The sequence below is a fragment of the Scyliorhinus torazame genome, chromosome 2 (assembly GCF_047496885.1).
Source record: "Scyliorhinus torazame isolate Kashiwa2021f chromosome 2, sScyTor2.1, whole genome shotgun sequence".
In the NCBI taxonomy this organism is placed as follows: Eukaryota; Metazoa; Chordata; class Chondrichthyes; order Carcharhiniformes; family Scyliorhinidae; genus Scyliorhinus; species Scyliorhinus torazame.
Window position 1 is genome coordinate 143,121,834 of NC_092708.1, and position 18,279 is coordinate 143,140,112.

The 18,279-nt window shown below is 44.2% G+C and overlaps 1 protein-coding gene across 2 annotated transcripts in view; it reads left to right on the top strand.

The window, feature by feature from the left end:
- Positions 1-18,279, top strand: part of fam171b (family with sequence similarity 171 member B) — a 105,297-nt gene that overhangs the window by 82,230 nt on the left and 4,788 nt on the right. The window contains exons 6-7 of one of the 2 annotated variants that reach the window (XM_072477793.1): positions 5,514-5,630; positions 15,292-15,412. In XM_072477793.1, coding sequence (XP_072333894.1) covers positions 5,514-5,630; positions 15,292-15,412 — 238 coding nt within the window. The remainder of the gene's footprint in view (positions 1-5,513; positions 5,631-15,291; positions 15,413-18,279) is intronic. The other variant, XM_072477802.1, reaches the window with a different exon arrangement.

An 18,279-nucleotide genomic window follows, 5' to 3' on the forward strand; every position in this document is an offset into this window, starting at 1 on the left:
GCATCATCCTCCATATTCTCTGATACTGAATGCCACAGGCCCCTTCAGAGTAAGACTCATGATGCTAAGAGCCATCCCTTGTGCAGGGTTAAGGAGGTGTAGACCTCCTTGTCCTGCAACCTTCTAGTGTGACGAAAGGAGGACAGAATGCCAGTGATTGTGTAATGGTGCTGTTTTTGGGTGATGTGCCTGACCTAGCAGAATAGCTGTAGAATGTGGACACAGCATGATGCGTGAGGCTGGCATCATTGGAATGTGTGTGAGGTGTAGAACTCCGATATTAGACCTCAATCCTTTGTGCCGGTGAGTGATGGGGTGGGATCATTGAGGAGTCTGATAATCTGGTGGTGTGGGGGCAGCACGGTAGCATTGTGGATAGCACAATTGCTTCACAGCTCCAGGGTCCCAGGTTCGATTCCGGCTTGGGTCACTGTCTGTGCGGAGTCTGCACATCCTCCCCGTGTGTGCGTGGGTTTCCTCCGGTTTCCTCCCACAGTCCAAAGATGTGCAGGTTAGGTGGATTGGCCATGATAAATTGCCCTTAGTGTCCAAAATTGCCCTTCATGTTGGATGGGGATACTGTGTTATGGGGATAGGGTAGGGTGCTCTTTCCAAGAGCCGGTGCAGACTCGATGGGCCGAATGGCCTCCTTCTGCACTGTAAATTCTATGATAATCTATAAATTCTATGATAAGAGATGTCATGTTAAAATGTATTCACTGAGAAACCTGTCAGGGTTGTTTGCCAGCTTCTGGGGGTTTTGTCATTCAAAGACACTCTGTACTTGATTGAGGGACTCAGCATCGGGAAGGGAGGGGACCTGCTGAAAGCCAAGCCCCTTCCCTTCTGCCAACCCCTCTCCCTTGCAGCCCCAACCTCACGATTCCCCACCTGCTATCACACGTCTGTGGCCCAGTTCCTTTACGGCTCTTTGGCCTTGGGTGGGTGCATTGCCAGCAACAACCACTGCACTGCCAGTGGCGCTGCTGAGCAATGAAGAGCTGCCCTGCCCTGACTGATTGGCAGTTGTCTGTGGGTGGAATTTCTGGTCCTGGAAAAAGCCTGCCGCTGTCCAATTTAAGGACCTAATTCTGCATTTGATAGTAAGCGAGTTTACTATTTGTTATTTAAACTTATTATTAAACACAATACAAACTGATAACTTGATCCACCATTCTAAATTGAAAAGCAGAATTGCAATTCCAGGTTTAATAGGAAAATGGCATAAGCTATTTTTAAGAAGCAATTTAAACTATTATCTAATGTTTCTGCCTCATTGCATCAAAGCATAAAACTGAATGATTTTCACCTATGATTCACCACCTGGGAGGACCGCACTTTGCAGAAATGGTCCCAGGCATTTCCCTGTGGGCACAGAGACAGTTATTTTTACAAGTTTGTTTGAATTATCAGAGGCCTGGAGTAAGTTACCTGTTAGTCTCTCAGCTGGGGTTTTGTGCAAAAACTTCTAGATCTGAGAAGTAGGTAAAAATGTAGAACTTCAGAAGCATTTTAGTACTTGTAATTGGTCATAAAATATTTCAATAAGAATTGGAGTCAACCATATAGCCCGGTGAACCTGATGCACCATTCAGAGATCAATATTGATCTATGCTTCATTTCAGTTTACACCTTTACTTATCAAAAATCTGTTCATTTTCAGTTTTAAAAGTAACAATTTATCTTGTATCAATTGCAATTTGTGGAACAGAGTTCCAAACTTCTTCCATCATTTACATGAACAAACATTTGTTAATTTCACTCCTGAAAAGTCTGGCTTCATTTTTGACTATGCCCCGAACACTAGACCCTCTAATTAGAGGAAACCGTTTACTTCAATCAACACCATCTGTTACCTCTTATATCTTGAAAACTTCAATAAATTGATCACAGTCAGATCAGCCATGATCTTATCAAATTACTCCTACTTCGTATGTTTGTAAATCGCCCATTGGAATATCACCTTGGTCTCCTTTACAATTTAACTCTTGAGGTCCAGATATAATTCTGGTAAATCTACTGTGCACTCTCTCCAAGGCTAGTATATATCCCCTGTGGTGTGATGGCCAGAACTGTCCACAACACTCCAGCCACTTCTAGCTACAAAGACCAACATTCCATTTATCCTTTTGATTATTTTCTGTGCCTGTTCATAATTTTGAATGAAAAGTGTACCTGGATCCCCAAGTTTCTTTGGATCCTCTGTCTCTAGATTTTCACAGTTAAAGCATCCCGTTCTACCCTATTTAGATCCAAAGTAAATTACTTTACATTTACTTACAGTGAAATCCATTTTCTACCCATTCACTCAATCTGTCAAACTTTCTTTGCATTTTTCTGCTTCTTTATGTACTTCTTACTATATCATCGATCTGTGTATTGTAAGGGTCCTTCCTGTTTATTCCCTTATTTCCTCTTTTATTTTGATGTTGTACTTTTAATTCATGGATAACTGATGGACAAACGCTTGGGGGGTGGGGATTGATAGACAAAGGAGAACCAGTGGGCATGATCGATTTGAATTTCCAGAAGCCTTTGACAAGGTGTCAGACAGAAGGCTGCTAAATCAGATAAAAGTCCATGGTGTTAGGGGCAAGGTACTGGCATGGTTATAGGATTGGCTGACAGGCAGAAGGCAGAGAGTGGGGATAATGGGGCCATTTATCAGGATGGCAGCTGGTGACCAGTGGTGTTCCGCAGAGGTCAGTGTTGGGACCACAACCATTCACGATATACATTAACGATCTTGAAGAAGGAACTGAGGACATTGTTACTAAGTTTGCAGATGATACAAAGATGTAGAGGGACATGTTGTGCTGAGGAAGAAGGGAGGCTGCAGATGGACAGGCTAGGAGTATGGACAATGGAGTGGCAGATGGAATACAATGTTGAAAAGTGTGAGATTATGCACTTTGGTAGGAAGAATAGAGGCATAGACTATTTTCTAAATGGGAAAAGGCTTAGGAAGTCAGACGCATAAAGGGACTTGGGAGTCCTAGTTCAGGATTTGATTTGATTTGATTCTCTTAAGGTTAACATGCAGGCCCAGATGGCAGTTAGGAAGGCAAATGGAATGTTAGCATTCATGCCGAGAGGGCTAGAAAACACAAGCTGGGATGTAATTGTGATGTTCTATAAGGCTTTGGTCAGACCCCATTTGGAATATTGTGAGCAATTTTGGGCCCTGTATCTGAGGATGGATGTGCTGGCCTTGGAGAAGGTCCAGAGGAGGTTCAAAAGAATGATCCTGGGGATGAAGGACTTGTCATAAGAGGCGCGGTTGAGGACTCTGGGTCTGTACTCAATGGAGTTTAGAAGGATGAAAGGGGTCTAATTGAAAGTTACAGAATGCTGCGAGGCTTAGATAGAGTGGATGTGGAGAAGATGTTTCCACTAGCATAAGAAAATAGAACACCAGGGCACAGCCTCAGACTGAAGGGACGAACCCTTGAAACCGAGATGGTGAGGAATTTCTTCAGCCAGAGGGTGGTGAATGTGTGGAACTGAATGCCGCAGAATTCTGTGGAGGCCAAGTCACTGAGTGTGTTTAAGACAGATATATAGGTTCTTGATGAATAAGGGGACCACGAGTTATGGGGAGAAGGCAGGAGAATGAATGAAATGAAATGAAAATCGCTTATTGTCACAAGTAGGCTTCAAATGAAGTTGCTGTGAAAAGCCCCTAGTCGCCACATTCCAGCGCCTGTTCGGGGAGGCTGTTACGGGAATTGAACCGTGCAGCTGGCCTGCCTTGGTCTGCTTTCAAAGCCAGCGATTTAGCCCTGTGCTAAACAGCCCCAGTGTGAGGATGAGAAACATATCAGCCATGATTGAATGGTGGACCAGACTCGAGTCCCGAATGGCCTAATTCTGCTCCTATAGTTTCTGGTCTATGGTCGTATCTTACTTTAAGATGAGAAAACTGTACCTTTAATTCAAACCACAGAATCCAGAAGGCTGGTTTAAACTGGTGATTGCAGACTGGCCAGTATCAGTAAGGACTCTGTTTAATTGATTGGCTGGTGGTGAATGAATTAGCCCAAACGGCTGTCCTCTGCCTGGTAACAGGTGGTGATTGGATCTGATCCCATTGATATATTTTTCAGAGTCCCAAGGCTTGAGCTTTGGTTTCAGTTTTGATTCTGGCAACCTGGTGAAAAGATCCAATTAACTCTCCTGAAGAAATCCAGCTCATTCTCTCCAGAAGGCCACTGAGGACGGACACTCCAGCAAGCCTCTGGGTACTATTCTCTTGAGACTTTAGAGGCCTGAAGACAGACCACAAGCTAAAAGCAAAGTTTGAAGTGAAATAAAGTGTCTCTACAGAGAGCCTGCTGCCTGAGTATCGAATTTTCTAAACTACAGGGACCCTGAATGAGTGAATCTGCAAATAAGATTACTGCAAACCAAAGACTGTAATCTGCAAGCTTGCTGTGAAGAAAGTATGCTAAAAGAACCACCATCTGAAACAAAAGCTTTGGACTTTCATCCTTATTATTTTTCATCTACCCCCCCCCCCCCCCCCCCACCTCTGTTTGTCTTCTGTGTGTGGGTAGAGGGTGGGGCAGTTGAATTGGGAAGTAGGTATTAGCTTGTCGTTAACTGATTGTATTTACTGCATATTTCATGATAGTTCTGGGTATACAGTATAAATGAACAGTAATAATGTTTACATTTTTGAACCTGGTGACTGATTATTGGGCAGCCAAGAGCCAAAGACTTTGGTTATCTTTGTAAGAATTATTGGTTAATTCACCGTGTTTTTCTCTGGGGCATGTTGGACTAGCCCAGGGTCTCGTAACAGTATGCCATTGGCAAATTTGGCTGTGTGGCCATCATCTATGTTAATGAATACAGATCCTTGTGGACACCACTGTCATATCCTGCCCATTATCCCTACACTCTGTTACCTTTTTGACCAACCAATTTCCTAACCAGGAAAATTTGTAAAAACTTCAGCGAACAGTTTCTTCCAAGGGACTTTTTCAGATGTTTTCTGGAAGTCCATATAAATAGCATCCCTTTTCACTACTGAGGTCATCTCTTCAAAATATCCAATCAGATATATCAGCCATGGCCTACCCTTTACAAATCCATGCTGGGGATATTTGATCGGCGGAAAATTTTCAAGGTGTCCGCTCACCTCCGTACCAGCCTCCCCGAACAGGCGCTGGAATGTGGCGACGAGGGGCTTTTCACAGTAACCTCATTTGAAGCCCACTTGTGACAATAAGTGATTTTCATTTAATTTTTCATTTCACCTTAACTATAGATTCTATTAATCTCCTGACAATAGATGTTTGGCTAACTAGTCCATAATTCCTGCTTTTCCTATATCAATTTTCTTCTATTGCGTAATGGCATGCAGAATTTTCCGATCCAAATGAACAGTGCACAATTCGAAAGAGCTTGGTAGATTATAATTAGGACATCTAAAATGTTCCTACCTCCTTTAGTGTTTTCTTTTCTGTCATAATTTAAGTCTAATGAGCCTCCATGTTCTTTCGTCAAAGGTGCTTGGGTAAACCGAGGACTTGGAACAGTTAGGAAGGAGGGTGACCGACTTGTCTGGACATACACAGCCCCTCATTTGGGTCACTGGATAGCTGCACCATTACCTTTAACTACAGGTAAATGTGCACATTATCTACTTATCTCTTTTCAGCAATATAAAGAATATGTCGCCAATAACAGAAGAGAATTGGAACCAACGACAGTTAAATACAAATATACACAAGTAACAACAACAATGAATAACAATTAACTGATGACATCAGCAATTCATTTAAATACGAAGATGCATAATCATAACACTCTAACGTCTCCCCCTTTAAATTTTAATCTCCTTTAAAGACAAATACATTGAAACTAATGCCTTAATTATACGTTGGCCATTTAGGAGCTGTGCGACTACGCTGTGATTTTCACAGTGATCTCTGTTAGCCCTGGTGGTGCTTGACTTAGTTCAACCGAACCTGTGGGCACAGGAATAGGTTGAGTATCGGTACATGAGTGTCCCTCTCCTGAGGCGGCACGGTAGCACAGTGGTTAGCATTATTGCTTCACAGCGCCAGGGACCTGGGCTTGATTCCCGACTTGGCTCACTGTCTGTGCAAAGTCTGCACATTCTCCTCGTGTCTGCGTGGGTGTCCTCCGGGTTCTCCGGTTTCCTTCCACAAGTCCCAAAAGACGAGCTTGTTAGGTGAACTGAACATTCTGAATTCTCACCCCCACCCAGAGTACCCGAACAGGCGCTGGAGCGTGGCGACTAGGAGATTTTCACAGTAACTTCATTGCAGTGTTAATGTAAGCCTACTTGAGACACTAATAAAGACTATTATTATAAAAATAGGAGAGCCCACTGGAAGTCCTGGTACAACAGGAACCACTTCTTGTTGAATTTCCACAGTCGCATTTCCTCCTTTCATGTTATCTGGAACCTTTGCGGTTTCTGAGTCATGGTGTAGATGGATATGATCTTGGTGCCTGTGAACAACTCTTCCATTGTTCAATTTCACTACCAAAGATACTGGACCATTCCATAGGGCAGGGGCTCACTTTAGATACCTGGGGGTGCAGGTTGCTCGGGATTGGGTGGGGTTTCATAGTACAACATTTCTAGTTTCGTTGGGAGCATGAAATCTGATCTGGCAAGGTGGGATGTTCTCCTGTCACTGGTGGGTCGGCTACAGGCGGTTAAAATGAACATGTTGCTGCGATTTCTGTTTATTTTTCAATGCCTGCCGAATTTCCTTTAAAGGCATTTTTTAGAGAGGTTGAAGGGATGATTACCTCGTTCATATGGGGAGGGAAGGTGGCCAGAATTAGAAAGGTCCTACTACAGAGAGGAAGGCAGGCAGGGGGTTTGGGTCTTCCGAACCTGATGTATTATTACTGGGCGGCGAATGCGGAGAAGGTACGGAGTTGGGTCAGAGGGGTTGACTCCCAGTGGGTTAGAATGGAGGAGTGTTTGTGTAGGGGGTCAGGATTGAAGGCGCCAGCAACAGCGCCGTTCCCGATTGCCCCGGGGAAATACTCGGAGTCCGGTAGTAGTAGCTTTGTTGAGAATTTGGAGGCCGTTTCGCCAGCACTTCGGGTTGGGGGCAGGGGCAGGAAATGATGATTCCGGGGAACCATAGATTTGAGCCAGGAAAGTGGGATGGAAATTTTCAGAGATGGGAGGAGAAAGGAATTAGGACACTAATAAAAGATTTGTTTCTTGGGGGTCGGTTTGCAGGATTGAAGGAGCTGGAAGCGAAGTATGGGCTGGAGCAGGAGGAAATATTTAGGTACATGAAGGTCCGAGACTTTGCCAGAAAGGAGAAACGGAGCTTCCTGGTAGAGCCGGCTTCCACATTGCTGGAGGAGATGCTGACGACCGGGGGACTGGAGAAGGGGGTAGTGTCAGCGGTTTACGGGGCTATTTTGAAAGAGGAGAAGGCATCACTTGAAGGGATCAAGGAAAAGTGGAGGAAGAGTTGGGAGATGGGATGGAGGTGGGGGTTCTGGTGTGAGGTGCTCCGGGGGCGGGGGGTGAACGCCTCCACCTCGTGCGCGAGGTTGGGGCTGATAGAGCTGAAGGTGGTATAGAGAGCACACCTCAAGGGCGAGCGTGAGCTGGCTCTTTGAGGGGGTAGAAGATGTGTGTGAACGTTGCGGGGGGAGGGAAACCACGTTCCTGTCCAAAACTGGAGGATTACTGGAAGGAGATTTTTAGGTCATCTCTAAAGTGGTGCTCGTGAAACTGGACCCGGGCCCTCGGGAGGTCATATTCGGGGTATCGGACCAGCCGGGGTTGGAGAAACGGGTGCGCAGGCAGATGTTGTAGCCTTTGTCTCGTTGATCGCCTGAAGGCGGATCGAAGTTGGGATGGAGATCAACCTCTCCACCCTGGCGTGGCGGGGGGACCTGCTGGAATTCTTAACTCTTGAGAAGTCAAATTTGAACTGAAGGGAAGGATGGAGGGGTTCTACAATGCATGGATGTTATTTATTATGCACTTTCGAGAATTGGATTACATCGAACATTCGGTTGGGAGGGGGGGGTTGGGAGAGTTGGAGGGAGGGGGACTGTGTGTGTTAATGGTGACTGGGTAATTCCTAATTCCTTTTTGTTATTTGTTTATGTTAACATGCGGACTAATGTTTGGGGATTTGGTGGGAGGATGGGATTGTTGTTATCGATATGGGGATTGACATTGCATTCGTTCTGATTATTAATTGTAAATTTGGGAGAAATGTGAAAAAGGAGAATAAAAATATTTTTTTGAACACTTGTGACAGAATAGGATCTCTGTCCATCCACTGCTTAATTCGTTTAGTGCTCACTAGCGATTGGGCAAGTCTCTAGTAAGAATATCATCTCAGGAGGACATCATACCTGGGTTGGCAAATCTCATAAAGGGAGGCAATGTAACGCGTCCGCGTTTGCATTTGTCCTTCCCTGCCCTGTACACGATCTTGTACTGATACACTGACAATGTAAGCGCCCAATGCTCTTGTGAGGCCAAGGGAGGAATATGTTTTGACTCACTGAAAAGGCTAATCAATGACTTGTGGTCTGTACATATGGTGAGTGAAAGAACATAGGGGTACTGAGGGAATATTCTTACCACAGAAGCAATAGCTAGACCTTATTTGCCAAACTGCAAATATCCCTGTTCGGCCTTCGTCAGTGTTCTAGATGCAAAACCAATGGGTTTCTTGGACCCCGTCCTCCATTCCATGAGAAAGTACCGCCGCACATCTAACGCCGAGACATCGCACAACAGAATAAGTTCCCTGTCTCAATAAAAATGGACTAGCAGATATTCCGATTGCAGCAACCCTTCCACATCTTTGAAAGCCTTCATCTGTGCACACTCCCACTTCCATTTTGTTTCTATGTGCAGAAGTAAGTACAATGGAGCAAACACTTGTAGACGGGTCGAACAAAAACTTTCCATAATAGTTCATCAAATCTATAAATGGCCTGAGCTCGGCCATATTCATGGCTTCCTTAATCGCTTGATCTTTACATTTCACAGGAGATCGGCCCTGTGCAGTGATTCGGTAGCCTAGATAACCCGCGCTCAGTGCCTGAAAAATGCACTTTCTCTGCTTCAGATGCAGTCCCGCCTCTGAAAACCTTTTTTAAACTCCATCCAGGTTGCTGAGATGCTCCTCCTCTGTCTTGCCTGAAATTCAAATGTCATCTAAGTAGAGTGCAACATGCGGAATATCTTGTAACAGGTTGTCCATCATCCTTTGGAAGATCACCGGACTGATGGATACGCCAAAAACAAACTGTTATACTTGAACAACCCTTTATGCATGCTGTTGGTCACATGCTGCTGCGAATCATCCACCATCAAGACTTGTTGATTGGCTTAGCTCATGCCCAGTTTTGAAAATGACTTGCCTCTTTCAAGGGTTGAAAACACATCTTCTACCCACGGCAATGGGTAAGCATCCAACTTGGAAACCTGATTAATGGTGCATTTGTAATCCCCACGTAAGCGTACAATACCATCACGTTTAAGGTCAGGCACAATTGGAGTTGCCCAACATCGATACTGAATGGGCTCAATGATTCCTATCCTTTGTAGCTGCTCGAACTCCTCTTCCACTTTGCCTTTTATGGCGTATGGCACTGTCCTCTCTTTGGAAAAAATGAGGAGTAGCCTGAGGATGTACAAACATTGCTCCGCAATGTACCCAGTTTGTCTTTGAAAATCTGAAGATATTTCTGAATGATGTCCTCTGATATTTTGTATGCTTTTATCTCGCCCCAGTTCAACTGAATTTTCCTGAGCCAGTCATGCCCTAGTAGACTACCTTTTACTACCAAGAGCCATGCTCTTGCATCTAGACAGATTTATGCAATGTCCACCTCTACTGCTCTAAGCAACGGTATAGTCTTGCCAGTGTACATCCAAAAGTTGAATCCGGCCCAAAAAAGGGTTGGTGCCTGCTTGGAGCCTCAAATCTTCTTGAAGATCTCCTCACTGATTACAGATGCAGAGACTCCTGTGTCAACTTCCCATCTTAATTTTCTATCCATTGACCTGCACTGATGGATAAATATGCCCTGCATACTCATCACTTATAGTAGACATGTTGACTCCTCTGCCTGGCCTGAGCTTTCAAAGTAATGCACCGTCAACTGAGGCTTCCTTGCATTTTACGTTCCCTGCTGAGCCTTCGACTTTCTCTTAGCACTGCTTTGTTAAATGCCCCTTCTTGTTGCACTGGTGACTAGCACCCATATACTTACAATGATTCACATAGTGTGACTTTCAATACCTAAAATATCCCACTGTCTTCACCTTTTTATTTGTAGCTTCTTTCTTTACTTGATGCAGTGCACCTGCCTGCATGCGACCATTAGTCTTCTGAATATCTTTTGGATTATTGGCGGCCATATGCCCTGAGAAATTTCTAGAGCCTTCTTAAAAGTAATTGTGGCTTCTTCTCCCAGCAAATGCTGCTGAATGCTATCCTCGTTAATGCTACAAGCTAGTCTGTGCCGAAGCACGTCTTCCAAAACTGTCCCAAACTCGGAGAGCTGGCACAATTCAGCAACAAGGTTGGCTGCAGGCTGTCCCACCATCAGAAAATGACTGGAATTTGAAACGTACAGTTACTGAGGGCTTAGGATCGTGATGATTCTGAACAAGTGTAATTAAATCTGCAAATGAAATGCCCCCCTGGTTTCCATGGTGTAGGATCTCTTATTTTCTAATAAGAGATGGGGTTCGGTAGTAGTTTGAGATTGAGTTTATTGCAAAAACCTGGTTAGTACAATTCCTCAAATACAAACAAAACCAACAAAACCCCAGTAGGGCATAAGGAAGAGAACAATGGAAAGAGAACAGAGAAGAGGGAGTGCGCCACGTGTATCTGCACTTTCTGGTACCGCTCCCCCCCCCCCCCCCCCCCCCCCCCCCCCCCCCCCCCCCCTCTAATTGGCTTACAAGTTTTGAATTGTGACTTCTGAATGGTGCTCCATACCATCACTCACACTGGTATCTAACTTGCTGGCTCTGCACATTAGCAGTCTGGATCCTGAAAGCCTGGTGTAATATTTCCACACTCATCATGTAGCTAAATTTCTCACTAGCTTGTAAGTCTTTGCCCCACACGCACACAGGAGAATTGAGAGCTTTCTAGCCGCGTCTGCGATTCCATTTGCCAAAAACAACATGCTCCAACCTTTCCATATATTCGGTCCAGTTCTCATCTCTTCCACAAACTCACTGACTGACCCAAATGCAGTCATGGGGCTGCTAACTTGTCTTTCGTCGGTATAAATAGCAAAACTTAACATTGAACTTGCTGAAACACAAATGTTTTTATCCTCATCGCCAAAAAGATGTGACAACTTGACCACAAAAAGTTAGTTGAAGTAATGTGGTGAAAGTCGATCATCATCTTCAATATATAAAAATAACGTAGATTAAAATACAGTATGGACTCAAAAACAGAGCAACTAGCTAAATACCAAAATAACAGTCACAGAATAGAAATATGAATATACACGGGTAACAATTAATGATGTCACAACACTTACTGATGACATTAGCAATTAATTTAAATAAGATGCATAATCATAACACTAACATTACCCAGTGTGCATGAAGACAGCCTCTTTGAACGATTAACCTCAACTGAAATAGTAACCGCAGTTTGTTGCATCTTTTTTTCTTCACAAGATTGCCCTTCAAATAATTAATTTAATTATGCAGTTATTATAGTTTTGAGCTACTTATCCTACATTTTTACCAATGAACCACCACTGGGGCTGGATGCATGCAGAAAGACCGAAATTCTGGGCTAGATTTCCAGTGCGAGAATCGTGACCCCACGCTCAGATCATTACGGGAACCTGACCCCGTATTGCATCTGCTTCACCGACACACTAATGTGCAAAGCTCCTAATTAGGCTATGACCAGCTTGGTGCCCAATTAGTGGTGGTGCTGCTGCCTGCAATCAAAAACAGATTTGAAGTGGAATGCTCAAAGGCAGACAACAGCCATGAATAACAGCGTTTACTTACAGATTGGAGCAGGCAGGAGAGCAAAGTGCCAGCAGCCTCTGGGTGCATACCAATTGCCAAACGGCCAATCACCAGGTACTTTATCTGCTCTGCTCATGTGATGGTAACATTGTGTTCGAACACCTCCGGGTTGAACAACCATTTTTCTTAAACATTGCAATTTGGCAGCAAATTCACAAATGTGCACCAGACAATTCACAGTTCAAGCTCACTGTTTTGAACATTTACTGTTAGCAAGCTTTCTAATAAGCTTAATGGGCAGCTAATTGGCAGCGGATGGGTTTCCAGAACCCCGTCCCCACCCCTCTCTTCCTCCTCACATTAATTGCAGTGGGGCGTTGGAAGACTGACATACTATCCTGCAGCACTGTTTTCAAAGCTAGCCTGCTGCAGACCTCATCCTGCAGACATTGAAAATGCTGCTCTCTGTCAGGTTTCTTCACTAACAGGTATCTGCATTAAATAAGGTTCTAGGATAATGGGGATCAAGGCCTTGTCCTTAATATATAAAACAAATTTTCAAATTCCATTTGATAATTCTGCAGTAAACAACTTTCTAAAATAATTAAAGTCTGCCAAAACATTTGTTCATTTTCATTCTGAAGGAAAAAGGGGGCTATGGCCAACAGGCAAAAGATTTTATTACTGTTCTATTTTTGTCTATGCTGCCATCACTTAACCTTTAGTTATATGATAATTACAAACAATTTGTTCCTGTTTACAACCTTTCAATTGATTTAGATGATCAACTTGGACATTTAAAATAGTCCTTGATCATTTTTAGTTTTTGCTTCTCTTAATATGAAATAATGTTGGATTAAATTCAAAATATGAACCCTCATGCTCTTATTATCTATCTCTGCATAAGTTTTTATTTTCTCCCCTCCTTTTTTGAGTTTGACCCCAGTCCAACTCTGTGTACCACACCCGGTTTCCAATCTGTCGGAGCTGGCAAAGATTCATCTTCAAGGTCTGTCATTCTCAGCATATAATCAGCAATAACAGCTGCACATGTCTGATCCTGGGTGTCTTGTGCACTTTATTTATCCTTTCTTCCCTTCTGTCCTGTTTCCCCACAGCACTCCCAAACAACAGAGATCAAAACAAATCACCTGCTTACACTGACGCTTTGCCAGTAACAGCCATCCTGAATTATCAGTGCAGCCATGGGTCACCCTGTACTCTATTTTATAAGAATTATGCATTTTAAAATGTTCATAGATAGGGCAGTGCAATTTTTTGGAAGAGCAGCATCATCTGTTGTGCAAAGCATGCAGGGGCTGAGCAATGAGAGAGTCCGACACAATATGACCAAGAAACTCACAGAATTGTACAGCGGGAAAGACGCAGAGGCGGTTGCAGAAAGAGAATAATTTTGTTTTGTTCATTAGCCAGGAAATTAACTGATGTATAACTAAATCGAGCCTCATCATTTGAGAATATTTCACATCAGTGACAACTGCTTGCATTTATATAGCATCTTTAACCTTGTGATACATTGCAAGGTGCTTCACAGGAATGGCATCCACATAATTTGGAACCGAGTCTCAATATTAGAACTGGTAACAAAAAAGCATATATAGGACTTAAGAAAGATGTAGAGGTTTAGGGACCAGGCAACCAAATGCATGCCTGCAAATGGTCGAGCAGAGATCATAGAATCACTACATTAGGGTGCCGTTCAGCTCATTGAGTTTGCATTGACCCTCTGTAAGAACACTACCTAGACCAGTGTTCTTCAAACCTTTTTTCCGGGGACCCATTTTTACCAACCCGGCCGACCTGCGCGACCCGCGCCGGATGACCTGCGCGACCCACCATTTTCTCTTACCTTGTTTGCTGCTGACAAAAATGGAGGAAATGGTTTTGGGTCCCTTTGGCCCTCGTACACGCTCCTCCAATGGAACCTGTTGGATGAAGGTGAAGCCTTCCGGTGTCAAAGTATGGAGTCTCCATCTGTCCAAAGTTCTGAACTTTTTCCATGTAAAATTTTATCAAATAAATCCCCCCCGAACTTGTAAAGAAAAATGAAATGAATAAAATATATGAAAAAAATAAAAATTAAATGAATAAAACCCCCCCGAACTTGTAAAACAAAAAGCTGCGACCGTTTTTAAAAAAAAGAGCGGCCGCACTGCGCATGCGCACCGATGATCGGGCACGCATGCGCAGTGCTGCCGTATTTATTTTACATGATCGCGGCCATTTTGAAGGCCGCTTGCAGCCAGCGTTATTAACAGCCGGCTGCTGCAGCTGTTGCGCGCAGATTTGCGCGATCGGGAGCGCCACGACGGACAGCTTCGCGACCCACCCGCGGGTTCCGCCCCCGCGTTTGACAATGCCTGACCTAGACCCATGCCCCTACCTATCCCAGTAACCCCACCTAGCCTTTTAGACGCTAAGGATCAATTTAGCATGTCCAATCCACAGAGGAAACCCACGCAGACATGAGGACAACATGCAAAGTCCACACAGTCACCAAGGTCGAAATCGAACCCAGGTCCCTGACACGGTGAGGCAACAGTGCTAACCACTGTGCCATTGTGCTTGAATTATGGGAAAGCTTGCCAGTTTCTGTAATGTATTGCTAAGCAATTACTCTAGATATTCGTATATAAAGAACTGCTGGAATAATGAGGGATGAGCAGATTTAGTCCAGAGAAGAGACCGACAAACCAAAATTCTATTTAATGCGTCAATGAGAATCAAGAGGAAATCTGATTGAAAATTCTAAAGGATTTTGATGAGATAAACAGGGATACGCTGAATGGCGAGTCAGGACCGCAACCGGAGCAATTTAAGATGGGTCAGAATGAGGTTATGAGAAATCTGTTATAACATGAGCCGGAAACTGGTGGAAGCATAATGCTAAATATTTTTTAAAGAAAAAAAATGTAACATGTTATAGGAAAATGGATTCAATAGATAGTTCCTTTACTAAACCAACATTGGTATGATAAGCCAATTGGCTTCTCCCAGTGTTATAAATTCTTATAAATGTGATTCTCATACATAATGTGATTAGAAAAAGCCTATAGACTTCATTAAAATCCATACTTACTTGTAGAAACTAAATAATCAGATGGACTGTTTACTTCAAGGTATGGAATCCTAAAATTCATGTCTACTCTGTATTTGGTATACGGAGAAGATGAGACTTTCTAGCTTCATGCAGGCTCTTGAAACTGACTCTGATTTTAAGGCACACTCCATACATCACTGATTTCTATTAAAACCTGCCTTGTTGAATCTAGGTACAATTGGTCGCATTGTGAAGGATATCACTACCTACCATACGCTGCTCATGGTGGCTATATTAGGAGGAACTGCAGTGATTCTTGCAGGATTTGTGGCTGTGCTCTTCTGTTACTGCAGGTAAAGCCATTAGATATCTCTATAAGCATCTGTGCCCTGGAAATTTGTAAGATGCAAAAGCTATTTCGTATCTCTGCATTTTTAGTTGGCTGCAAAATGTGACTTAGTTGAATATAAATAAATGATTGATTGTTGATCATGCAATAAGTAAATACACTGACAGTCTGACTTTATTGCTGCAGATTTTCTTGAATGGGGGGTGTCATTAATGGAATGGGACCAAGTGCAATGGTCTCTCAGTAGACCCCATTCCTCCGCCACACCGTGTTTACTCAATGTTGTTAGAATTACAGAGCTCTTCCTTGAGGTTTTCCCTGCCTGGTTGATGCTGTATAACTACAAAGGTGGAAATAAATACTTTATTAAGAGCTTCCATCTCACTGAGACAGCTTCAGGCCAATTCACATCCAACCATCTGTTCTGAAAACTCACTTCTTGGCAATGACCATTTCTACCACAGCAGCTAAGACCATCCAAAACATTCGAAATAAATCATTTCTAAACCAAATACTTTTTTGCAAAGTAAATTTATCCTGTGTCCCAAAGTTAACAGATCCTTTACTCCATAACGCATTCCTGACTGGTCTCCCACAAATTTTGAGATTAAATATAAGCAGGCAAAATATTGACATTTTCTTCAAATCAATGTATGGGGCTGTAATATCTGAGCACCAGGATGTTGTATTGGGGGGTACCCTAAAAATCGCTGGGGAATCTCCTTTGGTAGTTCACAGGTAAGGTTTACACAGCAATTTCCCAGAAGTGCAAACTTCCTGGGCAATTGCCCTGCACTGGGAACCATCTGAAAATGCAATTGTAAATTGCAACCTTCGGGGGATCCAAAAAGGTTATAACATAGTTACCCAAAAAAGATTTAAAACCTTTTTGGGAGACTATTATACAGATCCATGGGCTGTAAAATCTTTGAAAAAGTCACATCTTGTTGAATGTTTTTTTAAATAAATTTAGAGTACACAATTATTTTTTTCCAATTAAGGTGCAATTTAGCGTGGCCAATCCACCTACCCTGCACACCTTTGGGTTGTGGGGGTGAGACCCACGGGGAGGATGTACAAACTCCACACGGACAGTGACCCGGGTTTAACCCAGGTCCTCGTCGCCCTGAGGTATTAGTGCAAACCACTGCGCCACCCAGTCGCCCCTACCTTGTTGAATGTTAATAGTGTGGTGGCAACCTCCATCTCATGAGATGGTGGTTTACACTTGGTGGTCAACTCTAATGTGGTCAGGAGCCTCAATCTGGCATATCTGCTGCAGAGGAAGATAAATGAGCTGTGAAGGTGCACGATTCACTGGCTTCTGTTTGCTCGTCTTCTCGCCGAGATCCCTCTTGTAATTAGAGACAGCAGACTGCTTGACTTTAATAACTGGTTCCATTACACTGATGTTAACCTTGAACCATGAACCAATCAGCATTTTTCTGGTCTTGCTTCTCATATTTTGAGTGTACGATATTGTAGATGGTGTTCAAAATATTCTATTTCACTTCTGCATTCTGTGTGCAAATGCCGAGAGTGCCTGTTCAATTGATTTAAGGCACTGTTCATTTTTAATCTGGCTAGGCAGTATGACTAACATTAATATCAGGACAACATTTCTGTGGAGGGAGGGGTTCCCCAATTACAGGGGTCCCTGGGTGGGGGAGGCGGTTCCCCCTATTACAGGGTCGCTGTGTCGAGAGGAGGGTGTCCACCTATTACAGGGGACTCTGGGGTGGACGGGTTGGGTCACCCCCGTGGTTGAGGGGTGGGGGGGGTGGTTACCAAGGCAATCCGGTGATAGGGGACTGCTATGGGGGGGGGGGGGGGGGGGGGGGGCTGCCCAGTGGGGGGCTAGCAGCAGGGCCGGGTAAAACTCCTGCCGATCTTGACATAAAGGGCTGGAGAATTGCTGGGTCCGTGGCCGGGCATGCGCACTGCGACGAAATGCAGCAGTCGCGGCGTATAGGATGGCGCTGGCCGTGCACTGACCCAGCCAGCCATATAGTGTCCCCCTGGACACCCCCCTCGCCACCACCAACCTGTCCTCCCAGCCCTTTACGAAGTCCCCCCTGCCAGCAGCACGGTCTCTTCACCCTGCCCCAACACCCACTGTGGCGGCGATGGACACGGGTTTATGAAAACAAAGACCACACACGACCATCGCACCCATCGGGGCGGAGCATTGGGGGAGGGCCTCAAAGCGACGCGCTGACGCCGTCGCAATGGCGTGGGCCGCGCTCCTAGATGACTCCGAATTAGAGGAGGCGGAGCATCCGATAAACGATGGCAGCCTCGATTCGGTCGCAAACGGGGATTCACACCCGATCACTGAATATGATTTTGGTGTTGGGCAACGGAGAATCCCGGCCATTGTCTTCCAAACACAGAATCCCACATTATATATTGAGACATCAGTCTGCCTGTGGACTCTACCCCTGATTTTTTTTTTTTTTTTTTTTTTTGTCAGGGTTCACTTCCTTGTACTTCAACTCTCCCAAGGTATCCACAAGGCAGTGGAGCTAACTGGCCGTAGCTGGGAGTTTAAAAAATATAATCTTTATTGTCATATGTAGGCTTACATTAACACTGCAATGGAGTTACTGTGAAAGCCCCCAGGTGCCACTCATGGTTCATGAGTGCCAGGGCATGTCCATATCCTGTTGGACCTACAAATGGAATGTATCGGGCCCAAACCTCCTTTTGAGTTCTTCTGAAGCTAGCCTGGGGCCACAAGGCATCCAGTTTATCGGTGCTGCCATTGGGAAGCACAGCTGAGGACTTACCAATGGAAAGACTATGTACTGACAGGGAGAGACTTATTGTTTCGGCTCTTTTTCTCACATTGCTGTTAGTCAGTGGGTAGGC